This window comes from Bidens hawaiensis, unplaced genomic scaffold (assembly GCF_021521415.1).
Source record: "Bidens hawaiensis isolate Kalapana, Puna unplaced genomic scaffold, B.hawaiensis_p1.1 tig00009693_1, whole genome shotgun sequence".
NCBI lineage: Eukaryota > Viridiplantae > Streptophyta > Magnoliopsida > Asterales > Asteraceae > Bidens > Bidens hawaiensis.
Window position 1 is genome coordinate 660,982 of NW_027491727.1, and position 11,169 is coordinate 672,150.

The window sequence follows — 11,169 nt, forward strand, 5'->3', positions numbered from 1 at the left end:
GCGGGAAGGCGGCATACTGGTTCACTGCTTGGTCATATACAACTTCAGTATCCACATCATATAAAGGGAAGTTGGAAGGCGGGATGCCCTTCTCAACGAACCCTAGACCAAGCAGGAAGCCAGCCTTTTCTCCATCCTCATGAGAAGCGTTGAGGGATGCGCTCATGGCATCGTCATATGATGTGTCCGTGAAGACCCGATGCACAACCTACAAAACAAAAATACAAGTATCAAAACCTTTTCTAAGTACAAAGAAAAGTGTAAAGATATTATGAAGCTATGCATACCTGCGACAACGCTTCTTGTAGAAGCCATTCCTTGGTAACCAGAGCCTCCTGGAGGGCAGCTTGAGCTTCATTACGGGCGCGTTCGGCTTCGTTCTTTGTAAGATTGGCAAGCAACACATCTTTGGCTGCAGCCTCTTCGACGCCCCTTAGCTTACGCTCAGTGTGGTCAAGCACCCCCCTCTGGTCCAAGATCTCTTGGAGCTTCTTGGCATCTTCCATGGCCAAGGCATCATGAGCCTGCTGGAGCCTCTCTAATTTGGCTTTGAGCTCCTCATTCTCAGTGCGTGGAGGCTCAGCAACAGCTTCAGCCTTGGTGGCCCTCTCAGTTGCGTTCCGTGCAGTATCCTTAGCCAACCGAAGTTGTTCATTAACAGCTTGGGTAGCCTTGGAACGGGCCTCGAGACGGGCCTGAACTTCAACCTCGAGGGCCTTGAAGGCCTTCTCCTTCTCCGCAGCAACGGCGGAGAGTCTCCTGTTCTCCTCCCGGATAGCCCACGCCTGAGCTACTTCTTGGATACGAGCCTCCTTTAACTTGTCGTTTTCACGACAAAGCAGCTCGACGCGCGGCTGCATCCGGGCAAGGAGAATTCGAAGCTCGTTTGTCAGCCTACCCTCATGGTAGCTCGACATAGCTTCTCCCAGTGCACCACTGGGGGCGGCGTGGCGCGCCCACTCGACGCAATCCACAGCCGTCCGAAGGGTGGTTCCCCGGCGGATGTTCCACCGTGGAACAAACACCTCATTCGAATCCGACACTGCAAAAACAAAAAGCAGTTAGGAAAAGATGATAAAAAACAAAAATATATATAGAAAGGCCAAAATAACCCTACGCACCTGTAGGGTCGACAGTAGGCCGGTAGCCGCCAAACCCATCACCCGAACCTAACGAATATCCATCCAAGAGGTCAGGCAGATGGGAAGGAGGCAAAGATTGGCTAGAAGCCCCGAACATACCTGCTGAACCGGCCGGGGACGAGGTAGTCGCCGGCGCCGGAGGCACGGTCGAAGCCACTGCGGTAGAGACCATCGAAGGTGAACTCACTGGAGGTGAACTCACAACCGTGGCCGCCGCTGCGGAAGAACCCGCAGAAAATATCACCGCCGACACAGTGAAGGATTCCGTGAAGATCGCACTGACAGCCGGCGGGGATGATGTTACAGTTGGAACAGTTGCCTCAACGGGATGAGCAACTGAACCAACACTTGAAACAGGCGCAGCCGTCTGGGTCATCGCCTCGGGTAGGTTGACCAAACCTACCGTCATGGGTCCAGAGGTACTCCTCCCCGCACCACTTTGGAATGCAGTTGCATCCACGCCTGAGTGAAGACAAGATAGTTAAATATAATGGCGGAAAGTATGAAGTCAAAGTTAAAGTTTACACTTACGAGTCCTCTTGAGCTTGAAGGTGCGAATAGGCGGGGACGAACCCGATGGAGCTGGCCTCTTCACGCCGGTCACCGTCGTTGTACTAGGTTGCCCGGAGGTGACAGCTGTCTCAACCTCCGGAACAGTGGTCTCATAACCACCAGGGTTCCCCGCCACCTCTTCACTCTCGGTCTCCGACTCTGACCGATTCCCCTGATCGGCAGCGGAGGCAACCTTCGCCTTACCCTTCCCGCCAGCAGCCTTCTTCTTCCGTGTGAAGAAAGGACCATCTGCGGATTTCTCATCAGAAGATGACAAAATTAGAGGAATTCCAGCAGAGGTTTGAGCATTCACAGGGCGAGGGTTAAATAACTCCTTACCTGGCCGCGTGGCGCTCATGATCGGGTGGCCCGGCGGGTAGACCTCCACAACTGATCCGCCGTTTGCTCCAAGATGGGCAACTCGTTCTCATCAAGAGCACGGGTACCCATCCGAGCGGGACCACCAGCTTCCCGCGGATGCAGGAGCGACTGTAGGTCGTTTCCCTCTGAAAACAAAAGAAAAACAGTTAGAAGAAAACTTTAAGTCAGCAAAGAAGACGGAGCATACCGTAAGGGATAGAGTTCAAACCGTATTCGAGGACGATGGGGATCTGTGGCGCCTCCGCCCCAGCATCTTTCCACACCCGGCTCATCCCGAGCATCACCATCCCGGACTCCGCAAAGCGGTAAACCGGAGACTGGACACGGGAAATCTTGGAGAACCATTCCGCCTCCTCGTAGTTGAAGGCGTGAAGGTTCGGGAGAGCTCTCCCGTTCTTGAACGTCATCGCTATGGGGACGATGCGAGCGGAGATATAGAAGAACTCCCGCTTCCAAGACCGAAGACTGCGCTCGGTAGCGCAGATCTTCAAACCCTTGTTCCGAGTGACCAAGGTATACCACCCATGGATGCACCTCCAGGAATAGAAGGTCATCAGGCGGTCGACATGGGGCTCCACGCCCAGAATGAGGCACACCCATTCAAAATGGCGGATCTTTGCGATCGCCATTGGGTGTACCTCCGTCAGGTGCACACCGTGTCTCTCCAGAACACGGTATACAAACTTCGTCAATGGGAACCTGAGATTCTCATAGATGAAGAATGCAGCATACACCCCTATTTTGCCCTTGGGGGCATCGTACACCTTCTGGTGTGGCTCAGGAAACTCAGGCTCGAAAGGCTCGAGCATGAACTTCCTGACGATGTACTGATACTGGTCGATGGGAAGAGCACACTGTCACTCGCCAGCAGTACTCTTATCGTCCCTATCAGAAGTGGACGTCGGGTTCTCAGAATACACGTCCGACTCTTCAGCAGTAACTTCAAGATCATGAGAAGACATGTTTTGAATGTAAATAAGAACGATTTCAGGAGAATGCTCGACAGAAAAGTGAGAGTATTCGCCGGAAATCGTTTAGAAGAAGAAGAGAGGTGAAACTGTGAGTTGAGATGCAACCTCTCCTCCCTTTATATACTCATCGCAATGAATGCGATAAATTTAATGCGGAAGAGAGAGGAAAACGCTGGTGCAATGAAACTATGACACGTGGAAAAAGCAAGCTGGCAACAGCTGTTGACAGGACGCGTGCCGTAAACTTCGCGGCCACGCGCCCGAAAACTCGCGCCCACGCGCCTGAAAAAGCGTCTGGAATGACCATATACTGTCACGTCGCCATAACTTCCTGCACGTCCTGGCACTGTCAGAAGAAACCGTCGGACGACGTTTCAACAGTTTGGACTGTTCTTATCCTTTCACCAACTCTTCGAATTTCAAAAAGATTCAAAAAGATTCAAAAGTAAGCGGGACTATACCCCTTACCTTGGCAACCAAGTAACTATAAGACAGGTGCGAGTACAGTGTTAAGGCAAAACCCTTCACATACTTAGCACCTAGGGAATTGAAGCCAATAATACCTCGGCAATCAAGTAACTATAAGACGAGTGCGGGTACAGTGTCAAGGCAAAACCCTTCACTTACTTAGCACTCGCAGGGAATTGAAGCCAGGAATACCTTGGAAGTAAAGTAACTATAAGACGAGTGCGGGTACAGTGTTAAGGCGAAACCTTCACATACCTAGCACTCCGCAGGGAATTGAAACCAAGAAGGATCTTCTGGGCCATGCTTGCGGAAACGGGAATAACATCCCCGCATAGCGGGAACGTCGAGAACTAGATTGTTTGAAGCTCCAAGATGGAATTGGTTGTTTTAACATAATTGATCACTATGTTCAAAACTACCAAAACCTCATAAAGAATCTACACAAGTGGAACTCAACGCTCCTGACTTGCGAGGAGGTTACAGACCTACCCGCATCATACCCAAAGATCAAGCAGAAAAGTCGGGAATTTCTGCACGTGACATTAGGACTTCCGCGGGAAGAATCCCCATGGAAAACCTTAAAACTAAACCCTTTTCAAAACCCTTTTGCTTAAGTCTAAAAGTTCACCTCACTTATTAACAATTCATGAGAAGAACATTGGACTGGGGGGACTTGAAGAGGTAGGTCCCAACAGAGCCCAGTTGGACCCGCAAGACTCACCTCAAAGAGGGACGTCTGCGCAGTTGAACCCGCAAGACTCACCTTCAACAGGGACGTCTGCGCAAAGGCTAAACTCGCAAGACTCACCTTGAAGAGGGACGTCTGCTCAGAAACCAACTGGATCCGCAGGACCCACCATGCTCAGAGACGTGGCGTCCTTACGCGCAGTACGCAAGCTGTTCCCGCCGGAAAAGCCTCCCAATGGTGAAGTACCCCGCCTGTTCCCGCAGCTGCGGATACAAGCCATTATGGAAGGCTACCTGCGCAGCAAGGCTACACGCACAAGGCACTTAACTCTTAAATAATTCAGTAATGTCACCTGAAGAAGGAGTGAGCAAGCCGGGAACACTCCCGCCCAAAGCCGGGAATACTCCCGCCCAAATGAGCCAGTCCGTACGCTACTGGAGGACCTTTTGTACTGTACCTGACGAGGTATGGACAAAAGGTCTGACCAAAGCAGCGACAGCTCACTGTGACAAAGGAATAGTACACAGCCGGCCTGGTCACTATCAGCCGCTGCCTGCTCACCAACCCCTGTCACTATTAGCCGCTGCCTACTCACCAACCTGTCGTAGCACGTGCATAGCCTGCAGTTGGTGGAAAAGGAATAGTACACAGCCGGCCTGGTCCCTATCAACCGCTGCCTACCCACCAACTGCCAGCATGGCATGTGCGTAGCCCACAGTTGGCAGAACAGGAATACTATTCAGCCGGCTGTACCTTCTTGGAAACCTACCTTCGGCTATAAATACTCCAACACCTTGGAATGGTATGGACACATTACATTACCTTATCACATCTTATCTTCTCTAGCAATCTCTTAATATACACTTATATTCAAGAGCAATCTAGTCTGATTCTCACGCCGGAGGGTGGTCACAAGGAGGTACCCCCCTTCTCAGTGACGAGCTCACGGTGTCTGTTTTGCAGGTCACCAGAAGAACCATCTTTGCCGGACATAACCCCTCGTGGGAAGCATCTATTTAACCCCCAGATTATCCGTAATCTGCCCGGGGTCGATTAGTGTTTCTTCACTGGTCCATAATTGTTTTCATTAGGTTGTTCGTATTTTCATGTTGTCGTGTTCTTTTTTAGATTCATTGTTTGTCTGGATTCGTATTTACAATTCTTTATAACTCGTCAAATTGGTAGAGACTTAAGAGTATCTGCAAGTTGGTCACACCTCTATTGTTCGTGTCCGTTCATATCAAATTCATGTTTCTTGGCAAGTTACCAGGAACAACACAAAACTACATTTAAAAAGCATAGTTTTATATTCTAAAATCTAAACATGAATTCGTTGGCATAGGAAATGTCATTGAATTACTTTTTGATGGCACAGGTCCTTTATTGCAGCAGATAACACACAGCAACTTGATCAAAGCTGATGATCGACTCTTTTTTGATTAATTGAAATACCTACTGAACTAAACAAAGAGGACGCTTGCTTGCTTTCCTAACCCTAGCTGCTGATATAAATAGGCCCATTCACACACACGTAGCATAAACGTGTTGCAGTAGCCCATGACTAAAAAACTGAAAAACATGACCCACTACTTTACTTACAATTAAACATAATAAACATGTAACTTAAATAGCTTCCTAATAACTTGACCCTCTAAACTTGAATTCCTGCTGACGCACACCCGACCCGGTTTGACCCGTCAAGATTAACCCAATACTTTTGACTAGTGAGACTGATACATGTCTAAGTTAGCCATGAACTAGACACGTTTATTATTATCAATGTGTTTTATTTGTTTGTTTTTTAAGTCATGTTAGTGGTTAGTTTATAATGTTAGTGGGATATGCATTATAGCCATGTTCTCCTAATTAGTTGCATCACCTTAAATGTTTTGCATCTTTGTATGCCTATTTAAGGGCTTTATCATTGAGTATTAAATTAAGAAGAAAATTATGAAGTAAAATGTCTTGTTCTTTCTCTTATTTATTTGGAGCTTGATCCACTCAACGGATTAACTATCTTGGGAGATTGACCATTTCAAATTGGTTCTATCAGAGACGCTTAGATAACTCTTCATTATTATCATAATTTAAACAAAATGAAAATATTAAAAGCCAGAGAATTACCTCATGCATCCTTCCATTTACTGATTTACATTCACATGACCATGAAATTTTTAATACCCCAATTTTTTTAAGTTTCTCTAATGTTATATTCGCTTTGGATATGCATTGAACCACTTTGAATTTTAAGAACTTGTAATAAATATTTTTTTAATTTTTTTTACATATATGTAATATACGTAGGTTAAATGTACGTAGAAAAATTACAAAATTTTTTTACGCACCAAGTTGACTTTTTACGTAGATGTAACCGACGTTTAAATTAGCGTAATCACTGTTAATTTTTTTTCTCTCTCCTCCTTAATTTTTTTATCAGATTTAATCTCAACCACATAATTTAATCTATTTAATTAAATGTGTGGTTAAGAATGAGGTTCTTAAGTTCTTAAAACTCAACAAGGTTCTCAAATTATCTCTCCCATGTGTGTGTGTGTGTGTGTGTGTGTGTGTGTGTATGTAGAGGGGTGGAATCTAGTGAAAACTCCTCTTAAAAAAAAAACTTAAAAACTCCTAAAAAACTATTTTTAACTCTTTTTTTTGAAGTTTCTTTTTTTTCCATTATTCTTATATGTGGTTATTGGTTCCAAAAAAAAAAAAACCTTGTCGGTAACCTCATCGGTATAGTGTGCATTGTATATATGCAAAAGTGTTTGTATTGCATAGAATACAACACTATTGCACATACTTGATACACACTATTGTATATATGCAATATAAGACTAATACACACATCGAATACAAATTAATACGTATGTGTAATACAACATTAACGCACATGTGCACCACATCGACTTTTATTTTATTATTATTTTTTTTTCATATAATACAACACTACTACACATATACAATACACAAATATTGAATATATGCAATTAAACACTATTAAACTCAAAAATACATAGTAATACACGTGTGTAATACAACGGAATCGCACAGTAATACGTATGTGCATTACAGCGGGTTTTTTTTTTATTTTTTTCAAGCAAAGGGTAAGAAAATATAAGAATAATGGCAAAAACAGAAATTTGAAAATATTTTTTTATTTTTAATTAAAAATAATTCTTTAGGAGTTTTTAAGTTTTCTTTCTAAAGATGAGTTTTCTCTTGATCCTCTCCATATATATATATGTATATATATATATATATATATATAATTAACAGTTTGTTGATCTCGTTAATGGATTTGAGTGCATAAGTTATTTTTTATCAAATGTGACAAATTTTTAGGCTTAAAATGACAATCAAATCAGATGAACCAAACTGTTGCTCTAAAAGTAAGAATCTTGAATTGTCTTTGCTCATTCTATATCTGCATTCTTTAAAAGATGCACCTCTCAGTTGAGAGTTCCTATTCAATAACATAACTATGTAGTTGTCCAAAACACAGTTGAAAATCAGGCCTAATAATCACGAAACACACGATATTGAATAACTCGTTCGACTATTCATGCCATTCCTGACTTGAATCCTACTCTATATATCTAATTCCTAATAACTAGGTAATCACAAGTTTACATGTGCAATAACAATGTACATATATGTAATAAAAAGTTACATATAATGACAAAGCAACTTTCAGATAATATAAATGATTGTTTGTCAAGAGTTATTAAATTATTTGAAAGTTCTTAAATGACTGTGTTATAAAATTATTTAAAAGTTCTGAAATGACTCTAATCCTAAAGATATATTGATATATTTTTTTGGTAGTATTAATCCATCATAAAATAGTTATAGACTTGTAGATATATTAATTTTTTGTGAGAAGTAATTAAACCTTTTCTAGGTCAATGAACACAATATGCAATCCCAATACTTATAACTTCTTATGTATCACCTTCATAATACGATATGCAAATCCGACTTCTCCCAATACTTATAATCTTCTTACGTATCACCTTCATAATAGACCGCCTTGCATAAATACTATTTAGCTCATTGTAACCTAAATTTCGCATCTAGTTCTCGTCTTAATTACCCTTTCATACAATTTATACCAAAAAATATATATATTAATCCAACATCATTTACATGATATTGCTCCTCAATCAATCATTAACATCTAAAAGATCAAATCAACATCTTCCGAACCACCGATCATGATTTCACAATAAGAAAAAACCACTATAAACTCTAATGATCTATCTTCTAAAGAAAACCAAAACCAAAACCAAAATCGGGCTCAAAATCCTCAACACAAAACTGATAATGAAAACAAAACCGCTCAACTGACGACAACTTCATAGCCACTCTCTTCATGTGGCAATTTCTTCAACTTCTGAATTGAACACGAAACTCGGGAAAGTTGTTGTAATGTCCCTGCATTTCACATACGAGTGATTAGTAAGACACAAATCACCATTAATATATATGTATACATTTTATGTACAGCCATGACGTTATTCGGTAATGCACCTTAGATATGGAAGAGTCATTATCTTGAGCACTGAAGGGTTTTGGGTGACAAAACTGTGCCATTCTGATTTGTCTATTTTCCCATCCTGATCAACGTCCGCTTCTAAAAATGTCTGCTTAAACAAAACCAGAAATTCATATCTTGTTTATATTAGAAATCATAATATAGAATTATAGCGCTTTTAACACACTAAAAATACCATATTTATCCATTTCTTGGTAAAAAAACAAAGTAAGCAACCACATTTGTTTCCTATTTGCAAGTAGACCAATGAATTTAGTATTTTGAAAAGCTAAATATATTACAAAATGATATAAATGAAATTGTTTACCTTTATAAAGTAGTATAAAAATATGCGAAAATTCAGCATTTTACCATATATCTGTAGTTGATGATAATAATTCATAACTCCTAAAACGGTCAATTTGCTTTATATTAGCTAAACAATAAAAAATTTCTAGCCTTTTTTCTTTTTTAATGTAAATAATATTGGTCGAGTGCTATTAAAGAAAATGTAAAATCACCTTATCAAGTATTGTCTCAATGGTATCATCAGCAAGTTTCAACTCAGACTCGCATAAAAGTGCAATCAACATTTGTTTAACCTGGAAAAAGCATACATAATGAAGATATTATTTATAATAGCCCACATGTTGTAATAGTAGTAGAAAACAAATAACAATAATAAAAATTACTATCATTATTTAGTGTATGAGTTGTAGATAGGTACCTCTTGACGCTCTATGAATCCTGTCCCATCCATATCATAAAGCTTGAAACAAACTGGAAGGAATAAAGAAGAGTTACGACAAAAGATCATCCAGGGGCATTTTGGTAATTTACCAGCACAATCAACTTACAACTAATCTTGTCTTCTTGAGGAGCATTAGGATGAAAAACATTAAGTGCTCTAACAAAGTCACCAAAATCAATAACGCCCCTATGCTTTACATCGAAGAGGTCAAATATCTGCGTATGAAAACTTTTGAAGCTTAGGAAAAGCTCTAACAAAATCCCATCAAAGGCAAATTATACAAACGGAAAACCAAATCCAGAAATAAAAAAAAGCTCATTTACACATTTCAATCTTTAAGCCCTAGAAAAGGCGTCTTAGTTATTAATTATTTCCAATTTTGGGTTCGATTCACAACGTGCGATAACAAATGCGGAAGTGATTATGTATACTTACTGTGAAAAGAATAGATTAATGTTAATAATAAATAAACTCCAGATTAAGTAATTTGATTAATCCGAATTCCACTAAAGGTAGTGAATAAAATATCGGCAAATGAGCGCATCTATGTGTACTCGTACCCAAAGTGTTTAGTATGGATACTAGTTCCTTATTGTTTTTGGCTAATAAAAATACACAAACCCTAAACCCATGTTGAAAAACATGAGACAACAGACAAATAAAAATATTTACAACAAAATAATAACGTTTCCAAATTGCATGACTGAACGAAAACCAAATTTCACATGACTGAAGATAAAAGAAAGGAGCAACATACCCTGTTTGCGAAGAGGTTCTCTTTCTTTCTGTTTTTAAACAAAGCTAGTTGGAATTCTTCCTGTTAAAGATAAAAGCATATGAAAGGTGATAAAATACGTCAAAATTGGACCTTAACGTAACATAATGTAACAAATGATAAATGAAGAAAAGGAATGAAGGGTAATAAAAATGATTAATATTTATACTGCCTCATTAAATTTGCAATATTTGAGTTGATACATAGCAAGTAAAATGTTTGATTGTCTGTCAAAGATCAATAATAACTAATACCCTTTATTATAAAAACAAAATAAAGGTATCTTGTAGACCCTGATCAAAAGCATTAATGTTGCAACCTAACGTATTAACTAATACCACGTGATTTGCTTTACGCGTCGTGAATAACAAAACGTTAACGGAAACACAATTTACCTTATTAATTAAGCCATCATCGATCACAGAACTGCTAATGCTCTTAAATAGCTCAAATAGAGCTTCAACTTCACTGACACTAACTGGAAACAGAAAAAAAAAAAAACAATTACAAAGGCTAACATAATCAAAATGAACTAATATATATAGGTTAATAATAAAACATTGAAACAGTAACGACAAGATTAATAATAAATGATCCTCTTACAAGCTGTTTGAGAAGCAAGAACAATCGGATTCTCATGCCCAGGAGCCAGTTTCCTTACAGTAGAATGAAAGCAGCCCATTTAAACAACAAAAAGGGCTTTTACAGGATTTGAATCACCAAAACCATCTTAAGCGTAATCTGCCACATATGTAAACACAAAACTAATCAGTATAAAAACTAGTGGCGGGCCCAGAAAACATTTTCATGGGGACGAAAGTATTTAAATGTTTAAAAAAAAAATCCTTTCAATTCGGGTCGGGTCACATAATAAATATAAAGCCAAATTAATTTCAAAAAT

The 11,169-nt window shown here is 40.3% G+C and overlaps 1 protein-coding gene across 1 annotated transcript; it reads right to left on the reverse strand.

Moving 5' to 3' along the window:
* Positions 1 to 8,560: 8,560 nt before the first annotated feature.
* On the reverse strand, positions 8,561 to 10,950 carry LOC143533458 (calcineurin B-like protein 9). Its single transcript, XM_077028238.1, has 8 exons — positions 10,872 to 10,950; positions 10,664 to 10,746; positions 10,251 to 10,310; positions 9,600 to 9,708; positions 9,470 to 9,522; positions 9,264 to 9,344; positions 8,739 to 8,851; positions 8,561 to 8,642 (listed from the first exon to the last, which is right to left on the reverse strand). The coding sequence occupies exons 1-8, from the start codon at positions 10,948 to 10,950 to the stop codon at positions 8,579 to 8,581; spliced, it is 642 nt and encodes a 213-aa protein (XP_076884353.1). The 3' UTR covers positions 8,561 to 8,578.
* Positions 10,951 to 11,169: the final 219 nt, after the last annotated feature.

Coding starts and splice junctions, on each gene's coding strand:
- LOC143533458 (XM_077028238.1), bottom strand. CDS start 10,950: ATGGGCTGCTTTCATTCTACTGTAAGGAAACTGGCTCCTGGGCATGAG. Junction 8,852..9,263: donor TTGAGACAATACTTGATAAG/GTGATTTTACAT, acceptor TTGTTTAAGCAG/ACATTTTTAGAAGCGGACGT. Junction 8,643..8,738: donor ATGACTCTTCCATATCTAAG/GTGCATTACCGA, acceptor TGTGAAATGCAG/GGACATTACAACAACTTTCC.